At 38.9% G+C, this 15,803-nt stretch overlaps 1 protein-coding gene across 1 annotated transcript in view; it reads right to left on the bottom strand.

Moving 5' to 3' along the window:
• The window catches only part of hcrtr2 (hypocretin (orexin) receptor 2), a 30,003-nt gene that overhangs the window by 1,009 nt on the left and 13,191 nt on the right, over nucleotides 1-15,803 (bottom strand). The window contains exons 2-4 of the mRNA XM_073482607.1: nucleotides 14,733-14,911; nucleotides 6,622-6,865; nucleotides 76-191 (exon numbers count right to left, since the gene is read on the bottom strand). Coding sequence (XP_073338708.1) covers nucleotides 76-191; nucleotides 6,622-6,865; nucleotides 14,733-14,911 — 539 coding nt within the window. The remainder of the gene's footprint in view (nucleotides 1-75; nucleotides 192-6,621; nucleotides 6,866-14,732; nucleotides 14,912-15,803) is intronic.

Below are 15,803 nucleotides of genomic sequence, written 5' to 3'. Positions count from 1 at the left end.
AAACTCGCCAAAAGAAAATCAGATCGTTGATTAAAAATGGGCTTGTAAGAGCTGATGTAAGACCTGAATACACACCTGTTGAAACCACAGCTTGTGACATATCTGGATATACGCCAGCACCATGAGACACAAAGGTGCAAAGTATGTGACAATGAAGAAGCAGGTGTGATATACCTTTGGGTAGATCTCAGCTGTTGAAAAAATAAAAGCATCAATGTTAATACAATAATCCCGTAGTCTTTGCATAAAAATCCTCACTGGCTGATGATCCGGAGCATCATTGACCATATTCACACAGCTGCCATTTCCCTCTGATGTCACGTTCAGGGTGGGAAGCTCAACTGTAGTGCTGCTGTGTTCCAGATTGCAAGCTGTGCAAACATAGGAAATCTGACGAGTTGTTATCATTTCACCGCTTCCAGAACGATCAGCGATAGAAAAGACAACAGATAGAGAAAATCCATTAGGCCATTTTTCAAGGTAAAACAGCATATTTGACTATTAACTTGTCTTAGACAGCAGCGAACAGTAGCATTCAACCACTTCCTACTTAACATTACTGTTTGAAAGGAATACATTATTACTTAAATATCAACCCATATCTTGGACACATTTCTTCAAGCATGGAAGTGAAACGCACTGGATGTAAGTTAGCAAACGGGTTATCAAATATGTAGTTTTACCTCAAAATATGGCCCAAATTCCCTCCTGATTTTTATTGTCCAAAAACTTTTTTCCAGTTTCTACTCAACTGGTAAATGATGAAATGATAACACTTTGCCAGATTCTCTGTGTTTGTATGATCTGCAACGTCAGAGGAAAATGGCCGTCGTTTGAAAAGGGTCAATTGTTCTTGTACTTCAAGGTATAAAGCACATAGTCATAGTATTGCACTGCAGTATTATAAATAAAAATATATAGGTCATTAAAATGTTACTCGTTATAACATAACCCTGTCCAGTTTTTAAGCTACTTACAGAAGAAACATACCAGGCAAGCAACACAACAGGTAACAGGGGTTGTGCTCAGAACTGCATGCCAATTGCAGTCAAACAAGCACAGCTAAAGTGAAAACGTTATAATGATTTACAAAAAAAGAAAAAACTGTTTAAAACAACAATCTTTTTCCAGTGGTTCATTAATGATGATAAATGATCCGATGTTTAAGGTTTTATTAGAGATCAAGAGACTCAGTCATTTGATGGGAATCATCGTACCTTCTTGTGCTTGTGTGCCGCTGTAGCTAATCAGTAAATTCGTTCCGAATTAATATTGAAATGTTCTTATTATTCAGAGTGTTATATTCGCCCTTGAATTACCTGTTGGTGTATTGAATGAAACCACAGTGAGGGCATATCTTATCTGTCCTTGAGTTTATATGAAGCATTATATGACCACATGTTTTTAGCTCAGTAAGTTTGGTTGGAGGTTTAGTTGTTGCAGCATCCCCTTTCATGCCATTTGTAATGTTGCAGAGACATTTGCATTGACTGTGTGTGCAGCTATTATCTAGGTATTGCTAAGTAGAGTGATATATGAGGTTATTTCCAGCTTTTTTATGTGACTGCTTGATGAGTATTCGGTTCGGTTAGATCCAGGAGAAAAAGCAAATTTTAAGTAAGCCGGACAGTTAATCTAAAATGATATTTTAGGATACTGAAAAATAAATGTAATGTTACAAATTCAATCAATAAGTGTCCTCGCTGATTGTTGGGGGTGGATGTATTATTCAGCAGAATATATTATATCTGCAAAGTTATGTATGATTATAGCTGAAGTAATTTTTTAATTTATGAATTTCACACTGTCCAGACAAAATGTCCTAGAAAGTGTGCTGAGAAAACCATGATTTCATTCATAGATGTCTTGGGAGGCAACATGGGAGGAAGGCTTTAATGAACCAAGAGATATTTTTTTATATAAGTCAACAGAAATGAACAAAAAAGTAAATGCATGTGTGGATGTGAGGGAGAGGTGGTAGTAGTGTGGCTGATACAAGTCAAATCAAGGTAAAGGAAGATAGAAATATAACTATTATGTACCAGTGGGAGTCTGTATGGCATTCTTATTGTCTGGTTTGGGATGGTCTGTGGTCTGTTGTTGGTGTTGTGAGGCTGTGGTTCAGGCTGCTTCAAAGGCTGATCTCATATATGTCTGGTCTGAGTCTAAGTGCTTTGAACTGTTAAGTGTTGAGTGCCTCCTTCTTCCAAGTTGTTTATGTGGGTGACCCGCACATTATTCTTTGAAATGTGACTCACAAGAACTCTGCCTCTGCTCTGTTGTGGAGGGTGAGGTAGATAATTAGTTTGAGTCAGGGGTTCCTGGTGAATAGGATGAGCTGAATTTGATGGGGTTGAGTCTAATTCTCCTGTTGGAGCAGGTTTCTATTGCAGTGATGGATGTTGGGAGTTTTTTTTTTGTTGCTAGGGGAAATGATTTGGAGTGAGTCCAGTCACAAGGGCAACCAGGAAATTGTGAGACATGTTCAGGTGTAGATAAGAAAAAGGAGTAGAGCGAGGACTGCACCCTGCGGAACACCAGATTCGCTAATGAAAGAGGTGGAGAGGGAAGTGGAAAACTTGTCTGCGATTCATCCGTGATTGTGTCTGATAGTCTGTGGATGCTATGGAGCTGTTTTTATGAAAGCCTGATGTTTAGATCAGTGTGACTCTAGCTCAAGGGCAAGGTGAAGTGACAGTAGTGAGACAGGTGGGGAAGAGAAGGGAGAGCATTGAAGTTAGGTTTCTGGTGCTTGCCTGATTAGGATGGTGTCAGTGTTGTCTTTTCAAGGTGCTTTACTTTTATGAATAGGGGATTTCTGAATGGAGTTTCTTTATTCTTGTTTTTGTCAACAGTTTTGCCTTGATGTATTAGAGTCGGTATGTTTTTGTGCCGTGCACCATTTATGTTCTTTCATTGTCTCCCAGACACTGTGTGGGTTGGATCTGTAGTCTGCATTGTCTAGTTTATTGTAGAATGATTTCCACTTTCTCCCAAACAGGAACTGAACACAGCGGCCATTTTCCTCTGACATCACACTCAGGGCATATAGTCATATAAACGTAGGTGATCTGATGAATGATTATCATTTCACTGCTTCCTGATTGCAACTGTGAAGACAATGGATAGTCTGATCCGGAGGGAGATCGGACCATATTTCAAGGTAAAACCACAGGTCTGATAACCATTTAGCTTCCATTAGCCAACTGCTACATTTAGCATTCAGCCACATTCTAGCTAACTTTACTGTAAACAATAATCACATGGTGATGTTAGCGAGGAAGTTGTTGAATGCTAAACATAAGCTATCAAAAATGTTTTTTTTTATGGCTGAATGGGCTTCACATTCCCTGTTAAATGATAATTTGTCTAATTATTTACATTTATACAACTTGCAACCTGGAACCCAGCATTCAAGTTTCCAACCATGAGCGTGACGTTGAAGGAAGATGGCCAATGTGTGAATAAGGTCTAAGGACTTTAGATTAGAGGGACCAAAGACTGTACCATTTTGAGTAGAGTACAGAGGGGAAACGTTTCAACAAACTGAGTGCTATAAAAAAAACCCATATTATGTCGAAATTGTCTTGACTGTTTTTTGATATAAATGTTATATGAATGTTTTTATTGATGATGAACTAACTTGCCTGTATAAAGGAGCTATCGGTCTAAAATCAACAAGTGGTGGAGTTAAAAGTTTATGGTGGACTGTGCGTCAGGTGGTCGGAGGGGAAGATTAAGGTGGACGGGTTTCAAACAAGGAGGGGGAAGAAATCAGGGATGGAAGGGTAGAAAATAGATAATGAGAGTGAAAGAGAAGATCAATTCACTTGGTTGGAATAAAATTGACTGGGAACAGTCTGTCCCAAAAGAAATGTCAGGTAGGAAGTGTGATGCGGTTGCTTTTGTTAGGACAAGATTAGATTCTTGGCATTTCTGGCCATGGTGATTAACTGTGCTGCTGAGGCGGAAAGGCAATCGGAAAAAGAACACAAATAGTTGCGGATGCTGCAAGAAAGTTTTTGGATATCATGGGGATTACCGGAGAGGAAGTGCAGGGGCTGTTAAGCGAGGGCCCTCTCGGAGCCAACACTGAGTAGGATGGCTAATAGAGAATGGGATGAGAGGAGGGGAAAAACTTTTCTTTAGTAAGTGGGAACACAACATTTTGGATGCAAACTGCCTCTAAAAACCAAAGAAGAAAAACAGTTGAAAGTTTGTTCAGTTGAGCTGCAGATCTGCTCGAAAGTTTGCTGCTGGCTGCTCCGATAGCCATGGGCTCACTGCTCACATTAATGCTCACTGATGGATTTCCTCGTGTTGTTTTGAAATTTTTTTTTTTAAAACCCAGCTTGGAGTGTTTGTTTGTGCGATGTAAACTTTGAATAAAACATTAACCAGTTGGCGATAACTCCGGCATCTGTGTGTTCTCCCTCAACCAGTCTGCTTTACAGTCACTTAGAAATCAAACGTCAACAGTTTGAATTTGATGCATCTGACAGCTCCCTGGCCAAAGATAACAGGGAATACATTTCTTTCCAGCTGTCACAGGTCTGCTATGGAGGCAACATGACCCAGATATAGACACTGTGACATGCTTGGCTGAGTTAAAAGCATTTACTTATTACAAAAATCAATGAACAGGATTTGCTGGTGACAGTCATGCAGTCAAATCAGCGCCCTTAAAGGAACTGACGCAGAAAATTGTGTTAATGAGATAGACAGCAGGAAGTTGGCAGCAGGTAGTGTGGCAGTTTGCAGCTATACATTAGAGACATAATCAAGACAGGTAGACAGATTCCAAGAAGTGGCTGAGGCACAGAGGTAACATCTGTCATCCGTCCAACACTGGTTGTGAGCTGCCTTTTATTAATACTAAGACTGATCCAGGTGATAAACCTGTGAGTGACGTGGTTTTAACCGCAGATATTTTGTCTGCTTCGGCTTGATGGTGAGAAATTTCAAACACGTAACAATCTCCCTGGGAAAAAAAACAGTTCTGCTGAAAAATGCATCCATCTCTTGAGTTTCACCTGTCTGTCTCACCTGAAACCTCTCCTGAGGTGATGGAGTTCAATCAAAATCAATACAGTATGTGATAGAAATCATACATCAACTACTTATTAACTGTCTGAAATACTTGATAACACATTGATAAAGAAAACCAAAGAGTTTGCCTGTTGAGAGATAACAAGAAAACCTTGCATCTTCCAGACCAATCCTATCCAAGGAGCCTAAAAAAGAGGGAAGGGATATTCTAAAGAAGTCAATGAGAGATCCATGGAGAAGCACACTAAAACCAACATATCTATGTTGCATGACTTCTAATGAATAAACGCCTCCAGGAAATGAAAGACCACACTTCAGAGAGTAGGTTAACGACCATATTCTTTCCCCAAATGATTGACAGAGCTAATAATGGTCTGTCCAAACTGGGCCAGCCCGACGAAATATCGCTGATGAGACTGCAATTACATAGCGAGCAGGAACCTTAAAAATATCCGTCGTTAACCTACTCTCTGAAGTGTGTTCTTTCATCTTCTGGAGGCATTTCTTCAGCAGAAGTCATATAATGTAGATATGTTGGGTTTTAGCGTGTTTATCCATGCATGTCCCGCAGACTTTAATACAGCCGGCACCACAGTCTGGCACCAAAGCAAGATTTGGTGACATGATGACCCTTTGTCCTTTTTAGGTTCCTCGATTGTATCATACTTCTACTGAGTCTAATAAAACAATGATGACTGTCAGTGTTAATCAACCATAGACTTCATGTCATTTCTCATCACTGGTGATGAAGAAGATCACATCGCTTTCAAACAGTTGGTTGCCTTGAAAATCAATACAATGTCTGGTAGTTTTTGCAGGTAGAACTAGATAGCTGATAACTGGCCAATGCATTAGAAAATATTGCTGGATTACTACTATAGGAAGTAAGATAGTGAGTCGAACATTAGAGCAGACAAACACACTATCCTGAGACACTGAGTGTGGTTGGTCTGTTTAGGGGCGGGGTTTAGCAAACGGTTGATGAAAAGAAAAAAACCTCATTAAAGGCCTTCAAAGGACACAAAAATGTTGCTTGGAGAGATATTTTAACAGTACAGTTCCTGTGTACTTAGCACTTACGTAATCCATGACCTTCACCTTCATGTAGAGTAAGCAATCAGTGTTTAAAAGGTATCAAATTAATAGCTGCTTCAATTACTGTAACCTTTTTAAGTGAGGTGGATTAGAATATTTTCCTCTTTGCAAAGCTCCCTACCTTCGAGGACTTTAATCAGACGCTAACCCTCACTGTCTTATATGAACTCAAGCAAAAGCAATTTGCCCTTCTTTAACGGTCCTTATCAACCCTGTGAACGGTGCTGTGCTTTCATAATTTTTATTCAAACACCAGCTAAATAGAATCAGGTGCGTGCACTGATTTTAGAGCACAGAATGACTAATGTTCCTTTGAGGGTTGTATCTCTTTGAAACAGTAAATACGACCGAAAGTTACCCTCCTATGTCCTTTAGGTCATCATTCGGTGTCAGTTTAAGTAGTGTTTCAGGCAGCAAGTGAGCAACGTCACACACAATGTTTTCATGCGTTCGAGGGGGATTTGTAAGAAAACTAACCTCCCCAGTGTTCATCACACACTGTGAACAGGCTGGTCTTGTTTGTTAGTTCAGGCAGCAGGCTGCTGCACTCCATCACAATAGCCTGAGGGATCATGATGATGCACGACACAACCCAGATGCCGACAATACTCTTGCGAGCCCTCTTGGCTGTGCTCTTGAACATCAGCGGGTGGCAGATAGCATACCAACGGTCTTGGGCAATGCAGCTCAGTGTCAGGACTGATACAGAAACGGAGATGGTCTGGAAGAAAAAAGAACAGAAGCACCAGTTTGAGTATTCTGGGACTGGTATTTCCCTACTAAAATGTCAGAAACCAGAGAACAGATCCAATAGCTTGATATTTTAGTCATGGTTTGTATCTGTAACACATGAGACATTCACATTGATATATAAAGTAGATGTTAATCTTAATAAAGCAACAAGAAAAAGCTTAGCAAAGGTTTAACATTAACACTCATTAGGCTTTTAGGAACATTCTTAAGTGGTCTATGAACTGTTGACATGTTTCTCAAACTGCTTATAAATGTCTTATAATCTAACAGTAAATGTGTTTATTATGCAATTATTAACTCTTAAATAGTCTTATTAATGTTAATAAGCATCTTGTAAGGAGTTATGAGGGCCTTCTTACCAATTAACTAATGTGTATTACAATGACCTTAAAATAAAGCATTACCGTAAACATGAATGTAATAGTAAAGTGAGGAATCTATGTCCGTCTGTCTGGATGTTATTAGTATATCTCTATAACTGTGCATCTGATCTACTTCACACTTGGGAGGTTTGTTGCTGAGGACACAAGAAAGTACAATGTTTGGTGCAATTTAAACATGCGACATTAAACAGCTAACACTGCTCTGTGCAGCAGGAGGGGCGTGGCTTCAGCGGCTCTGCACGAAGAAACTCGGCTCATGCATGATATCATGGGGAAGCAGACGTAAACACAATGGAGATTAGCTAGGTGCAACAACTATGAGTTGCAGTGAGAGAGAAAAACAAGAGCAGAAGGTTAAATGAGTCTGGATGAGTTGCAGTCAACATATTTTATATTCATCAGCGAGATTTTAAGTGGCTGTCAACAGTAGTATGCTAGCTCATGTTAGCCTTAAGGGCTTGAATCTTTACCGTTGCTTGGCAGCACCGTCGGCTGCTCCTGGGTGCCTCTCTCATTGATTGTTGTGGTCCAACTTGGGAAGTAGCAATGTAATCATCCAGATTTTAGAACATAAATGGCCTATCAAACACATTTGATATTTTCAGGGCAGTGCCGATGAGTGTGTGAGCAATGCAGAAGGTTTAAGATTGGATCTGTAAAACCCTCACATTACCATATAATCATTGCCAAACAGCATGTTTTTGAACAGGCACTGCGCTAGTGATATTGATGAGGAACTGTATTACAAAATTTGTACTTGCTGGGGATTTGCTTTACATCTCTAAAACATTACATGTCTTCAGTCGACAGCCTTCCTATGTAACTTCAGCTCTGTCAGCTGCAGCAGAGAGGAATCTGTTCTTAGGTGTGTAGAGATACACAGACGTATACCAAAGAGTCAAATACATGTATTGTTTCTCGAAAAGATTCAATGGGTTTGCTTTCCAGTAGCAACAATGAATTTATCATCAAGCATCTTGTCTACAATAAGAACATGTTTCAACAGGTAAGTGTTATTCAGTATTATAAAGCCTGAATGGCAAGACATCATGTTTTGTTGCAGTACAACATGCAGAATCTGGCCTTGGCTGTAGGCATCAGGGAAGACAGTGTGGTGGTTAATGCACCACCATAATGAGTGTTTTTATCCATGTGTTTATATATTTTTTTAAAAATCAATAGCAATCATTTGTATTCACCAGAATACAGTGGCTACACTAGCTTTGAAAATACTGTGAAGGTCAAGCACACATTAAGGTGGTTCAGAGCATCAGATAACGATAATGGCCTAATGGTAGTCATAATGTGCGAGAGTTAGTGTGAGTTCAGATTTGCAGGGTTCAGTTAGTCTGAAAGGACAGTGGGGGTTGAGGTCAATCCTCCCCACCTTTTTTCCTCTTGTCTCCTTGATGGAGGGCAGTCCACTCTCTGAATCACTCACCGGTCTTGCTCTTAAGATGCTCTACCAGATAAAGCCTGATTTCAATTATTGATCTGAGAAATTGGACCAACATTAGATGCTGCGTGCTGATGCATGAGAAACTTCCCATGTTGGGGATGAGCTCATTCTCATCCATTTCGTGTGGGAGATAAACCTGTGGGTTGTGGGGGATTTATTTCCTACGGCCAATAAACGCTGTGCTCCATCACTTTGAAACGTTATCTAAAGGATGCTTAAGGATGCCAATGGTATACTCGATCATGTCTGTTAACTAATTTCATTCATTTACAAGGTCTGCAAAAAAGGGGAGAGAACATTGCCCTTCAGGCACAAAAGGACAAATCCTCACATAATTATCCTCTGCCTGACAGGAAATCAATAATATGTCTAGTATGTCGAGCTTGGTATGATGGCATTGAAACAGATACTTGTCAGCAAGTCTGGTTATATATCCTCTTATAGTCAACAGATCCCATGAATAGACCCAAGCAACATTGAATTGATCCTATTTCTCTTTGAATTAAATGAAAACCTAATTGAGCTGAATTATTGCTAATTAATGAGCATGGGCACTGTGGTGCATTTTTATTCAATACCACATGACATGCTGTGTGTTGATTCCCACTAGTGCACCAAGTGTGTGTTAACCTGCCCTTGAGAATGTACAGTGTCCTCCTGCTTTATTACTACTTAAAAGATTTTAAAATATACGATTTTTGTTTTCACTTTTTTGGTCACTGCACACTCCACCATATAAGAGAGTTTGAGTCCTTTTAAGCTACAACACAGACAAAGAAATTAAAATAAAAACGTTATTTAATTATGCAACACTGGTGTTGTTTAATGATAATAAATGTAACATCGTAACCTTGTAATTTCTGCTGCTTAAGGGTCTCTCAATCAAAACAATTCGAACAAAAGGTGCAGTTTGATGACTTTGTGAGGTAGTTGTTGTCTTTATTGTTAAACAACCACCGTTGCTGATGAAAATCATTCTGACGTGACTTACACAGAAAATCATCTTTACAATCGAGGTAATGTATGACAGTTTTATGTTATGTTTAGTCATGTTTGCAGACTTACTTCCCAACTTTCTGACTAGAGTGCGGCTTTCCTGTCTGAAGTCCGACAAACTCGATAAGCGTCCTGTTTTTTAACATCTGAATCCGACTCTGGCCTGATGCAGTCAATGTAAGCTGAAGCACTGACTTTGTACTACCCTGTCACACAGTTGTTATCATGGTTACAGTCTGCCTGTTTACCCTGTTTTTTGCTTTTGCTGCCCGGAAAGCATCAAGTAGCCTCTGTATTTAGTTCAAAGCATTGTCACATAAATAAAAATCAGCCAACATTAGACATTAGATGTGGCGTGCTGATGCATGAGAAACTTCCAATGTTGGGGATTCCATCTCTTTCAAGTGGGTTCTGGTGGGCTCATTTCCTCCGGGAAATAAACACTCAGCTCCATCACTTTGAAAGTTCTTAGCTTAAGAATGCCAATGTTATCCTAGATCACTTCTTGATGACGACTGTAATTTCATGCATTCACAGAGGGGAGGGAACATTCCCTGGGGGCAAAAAAAAGGACAAATTCTCACATAATTGTCTTCTGCCTGATAGGAAATAAATAGTACATTGACAGGTATATTGAACTACTACTACTGGCCTTAAAACAGATAAGGGATCTCCATAGGCGTTTGTCTGGTTGCCAGTAGATTTATACTTCCCTAAGGACAAGTTTTGTTTTATATCCTCCACCTTTAAGTTGCTCAAACTACATGAATGTTTGCCGCCTGGAGAGTAACAAATACCCTCTGTGATATGTTCAAAGTCAGCATGTAAATAAAAAATACCAGCACTCAAGGATTTATGGCCCCAACACAGACAGTAGGTCCATCACTTATTATCAGCTATCACTTAATATCACTTATTTTTTACACTTTTTAGAAATCATTTTTACACTACAGTTTATTGTGACAGAGATGAAAACAATTCAATTTAGCCTATTTAACACTGTACACACTGTGTACCGAATCCAACCCACACCTGGACATAGTTTGTACATTTTTATCTTAACCTAGCCTGCCAAGTCCTGCTGGATCCTAACCAGGTGGGGAGTTAGGGTGAGTATCGGAAGTTATAGCAACAGACGACCAAATGAAATGCAACTTTACCTTAGATAAAATTATGGATTTCTCTGGAGAATGTTACGTACAAAACTCAACAAAAAATATAACATCATCTATAATACAATTTTTAGACATTTAAATGTGGAAATGTAACCTTTATTATATCTTGAAATTTATATTTATAAGATTGTGGACCCTGAAATCTTGAAAGCCAACAGCCTAACGTTTGATCCAGCAACTGAGATCCTGCTGCCCTTTGCTAAGAAGTGTGCAGCCCACATTACACCAAGGGATAATTATGTGTGGGATAATAGGTGCTAAATGGCACCTGTCTCTGAGAAATAGGAAATAGGATCCTTTAAACCCCAAAGAGTTCTGTCAGTTTAAGATTATTCAGCAGGTTCAGGAAGTACATTTATTAATAGCCTTGACGAAACTTTAAAAGGATAGTGTTGAAAATCTCTGAGGTGGCCAGTTAATAGAGGACATATTTCTATGTGTGCTGACTTTGTTCTTCTATCACTGAATGGGAATAGTCCTCTTCACACTTCCATTAATCCATTATATCATGTAACTCCTGCAATGAATAGACCCTATTCTTGAGTAGTGGCTTACACCTTGAAAAAAAAGTCAGCACAAGTAGAAGTATTCTCTTTATTAATGGACTATTTCTTCAGAGTTTTTCAAACATATCAATTTATTTCTATTTTTTTTACTTTCTTCGAGGCTAAGGACAAATGTTCCGCCAAAACCTTCTGTATAATTTTCTGCTGACAAAGCTTTTCAGTGGATAAAGGATGACAAAGATTTTAGCACAGAATCCATTTAGCACCCTAAATCCCACATCAGACATCCCACACTGGTCAATATGAACTCTTTTGTAGCCAAGCTAATATTTCCAGTGACACACTTCCAGTACAGCGTTGCAGAATTTTAATTGAACAAAGTGGCTAAGAAGGATTTCAACAGGAGATGGAGTTGGCCTCTGGATTTCATGTCCTTTATTGTCGAAAAACTCTTTCATTTTCTGCAGTAGCAATACTCCAGTACCACCTGCGCTTCCTCACTCTCTTTTTTCCCCAACAGCAAGGTTGTGGGATCAGACTTCAGGATTTTGAAGGTTTCAGGGTTCACAATTTTCTAATAAAATTTAGATACAATATGTAAAATGTTTACAAACATTTAAAAACAACGTCTAAAACGTCTAAAAACAACTACACCTTGGTTATATATTTTGTTGAGTTGTGTACTTAAATAATCCCAAATGTTTCCAACAACATTTTAGCCCAGAGAAATCTGTTATTTTAAGGTTACGGTGCTTTTCATACGGTAGCCTGTCACCTATCATTAACTACTATGGACTTTAATGCATTACCTTATCTAGGTGCAATATTTCTGCCTGAGTCATGTCAGAGAGATTTCTATCGGCAATAGTGTTTTTTTTTTTACAATAAAGACAACAACTCCCATGATCCCACAGTACTTCACCATGTAATCAAACCATGTCTTTTGTTTTCATTGCTTTGATTGAGAGAACCCAACCTGTTTGAAAGTTTGATGCTGTAGGTAATCCTGTAGTGTCACTTCTTGAAGTGCCCCTCCAGTGCACTCAAGAAAGTTTGAGGCGGGGGGTGGCAGAGTGGGTAATTCATAAGAATTTACCTCAGGTGACTGGGAATCACATCCTATTTGTGATTGAGAGTCTGTAGGGACTTGTTTCTAATTTATGTAATGTCAGTAAGTGAACTTAAAAAAAACATAAAATATGTATGAGAAGCCGCCTAGGCCAAAATGGAATACTTCACTTGCACATATAAATGTACTGGTACTTAGCACTTGCACATACTGTACATGCATATTCTCATGTATACACATTAATTTTGGCCTAGGCAACTTCTCATACTAACATAACAGATGTCACGTACTTTAAGTGACGCAAGGCACGTCACTTAGGTTACTTAAGTATGGTATGATCTTTTCCAAACCCTCACCTATTTTTTCTGCCTAACCATAACCTCTTAGTTTTTTTAATAACACTTACTAAACTGTGGCTGTTTTCAGAATCAGAATCAGAATTCCTTTATTAGTCCCATTTACTTTACAATGTTAATGACATTCCAAAGGTCATATGTCATCATATGCAAACCTCCAGCACACTTTATTGTAAAAGTCTAACCTGATGTTTTATAACATACTGTATCATTGCTAACTTGACTGCAGAGCCTTTAACGTGCAAAACTGACGCTAGAGGGGTAGGTACATCATCATAGTGAAGCTTAAGGCCACTGCAGCCACATTTGATGAGTTGGGAGTAAGTATGTGTTGCAATAGATAAACCCTTCACAGATCCACTACCAGTCCAAAGTTTTGTAAGGCCCATTTTTTTGTTACCAAAAGTTATTTCCTAAAACAGCTGTGCACTGCAGCACTCGAGCAGGAGGACCTTGTACATGAATGTCCTCATTCTCATCAACACATTCTCTCTAGTCACCAGTCGTCATAATGGTGAGATGACCATCTGATCCTCGTGCTGTGTAGACAGAGTTGCAGTCATGCAAGTAATGCAGTATGAGTATATAATATAATCTGAATATAATTCAGAAAGTTTATTAACCTGAAAACGTGTTAGTGTAGTATGAGCAGTGTATAGACTGTGGTCTTGAAATTGAGTTACTGAACATTTAATGACATTTAGATGCTCATTCATTAAATGTCAGAGGAAACCTTCTCAAATGTTCCTTATGTCAAATTCCCAGACAAACACAACATGAGCTCATCTTTGGGTCAGAAAAACATTCATTTAGTAGCTTCTGTTGCACCCTGCAGTGAAGCCATTAAAGGCACAGAGCTTCAATGCAAGCTACACCAGCAGCACCAAGCTGTCATTCAGGGCTTCTAATATGATTTTCTTGTGCTGCTTTGAGCCAGTCACTCACGTTTCAGTCATTGATTGACTGCATCTACAAATTGAGGACTTAATCTGTGCTGCTGCAGTTTCAGTAGTAAGCATTCATTAATTTCCTCAACAGTTTGACAATTTAATAATCAGTTATTTCTTTGGGTTTACAACATACTGTATTGCAGACAGAGAGAGCAGAACAGTTTCACTTCCTGTTTGGTTTCACTTTTGGGGATCACCCTGATGAAATATAACACTGCAGAAGAGGAAACATAGCAACATGTCCTAAAAAATGCAGGGGGAACTGAAGTAATCCCAGAGGGAGAATAAAAATGAGAGTAAAAGATCCTCCTGGGTTTATTCAAGAAGCAGCAGAAACAGTATAATTACAAAACACACAACAGCAATAGAATCAATGTGACCTTGAGGGTCAACAGATCAGTGGCCTGAGGTGTGACTTGTACTCCACTACATTTCAGAGGGATTTATTGTACTTTTTACTCCACTACATTTATTTTACTCACCGCGTTATTAAAAAAACGCTTTAATATTGATGTGTGTATAGATTATAGTAGGGTTAGTTCAGTTTTTAGGATTTAGGAGTTGTGCATTGAAGAATTTCAGTTCATTAAATCAAAGTGGCCTGCAATGTGATAAAAAATGAATGATCTTCTTTTGGCAGAAGTGCTGGCATGTTGGGGACGATGCTGCAATAGACTTTAAATAATGGAGAAGGCAAAAGATTTGCCCAAGGCATTTAGTCACACTGGGTTAACATTAAAGGCTCACACAATGCACATCTCATGGGATGATGAAAACAATATTTTTTTATCCTCATGAATAAAAAGAAAGAAGATTCTAAGAATGACAAAAATGGAGCTGTTGGCTTGTATTCGTAAACCTTTTACAGACCAAGTGGATTAGATCAGGTCATGATTTCTAATATCGTGCTTGAAAAGCAGAGGTCAAAGTTAATATCTTACCTGCAGATAAGGCACAACTTTGCAAAGAGTGTTTCCAAAGAACCATGTCTCTGTGATGTCTACCACAAGGCTTGCAGGCAGGCAGATGATGGTGACCAACACATCAGCAAAGGAGAGATTAACGATGAAATAGTTGGTCACGGTGCGCATGTGCCGGTTTTTCCAAACTGCAAAACAAACTGAAAATGAAGCACAATCAAAGACCGCCCAAGGGCTCAATAAAGCAAGTATTTATCACAATAGTGCAGGTTTTTAATGATGATCACCACCGTTTTGAAGGCATGCCGTCAATCAGAGTTTTAATAAAAAATCCATTACAGTCCTGTCAACATCTTTGTTTCTTGTTGACACAATTGAATTTAACTGTGTGACATTACGTGCTGAGAATGTAACAATTAAGTGTTTTCTTATTCATCAACTGCACCAACAGCCCTTTTGATAATTTGAATTGTTTATGGGCACTTGATAACTTGTTTTAACTTCACGAATGTCAAAGTCACCGGAACAGAGTTAATTGTTAATCTTTATTAAAAAAGGAAATCCATTGGCGCATACACGGGATTGTAGGCAGGGAGCCGAACTTCATTGTGCACAGATCTCATGGCAACTACAAATGATTCAGAATTGGCAGATACACATAATGGTATAAAAGTCATGAAAGAAATCTAAATTCATTTAATTTCATATCCATTATCAGACCAATAGAGGCTTCAAAATCCATCTGTGTCTTGTCTTACAATATATAATGGGCCAAAAATCAATACCAGCAAGCCACAGTTATTAGTTGTTACATTATTGTGTCTTTGAGGTCTCTGAAGTAAGAGACAATACCTTGATTTTAACTTACAGTTGACAGTATGACAGTATGACAGTATGACTCATCATTGCCTGCTAATAACTCAGCATTGAAAATGATCCGCCTGGGAACCATACAGATCTGTGAGCTAATGTTTCTTGCTCTGGCAGATACACCTTCCGCCCTCGAAGTCAAACAGATTGCTCTGTGCCGTGGTTTGTGATGAGTCAATCACAATCATTTATCTAATATGGAGCAGGTTTGATACAGGACAC

The sequence above is a fragment of the Pagrus major genome, chromosome 15 (genome assembly GCF_040436345.1).
Source record: "Pagrus major chromosome 15, Pma_NU_1.0".
In the NCBI taxonomy this organism is placed as follows: domain Eukaryota; kingdom Metazoa; phylum Chordata; class Actinopteri; order Spariformes; family Sparidae; genus Pagrus; species Pagrus major.
The sequence above is the reverse complement of the archived record's forward strand: the minus strand, read 5'-3'. Positions and strand labels throughout refer to the sequence as shown.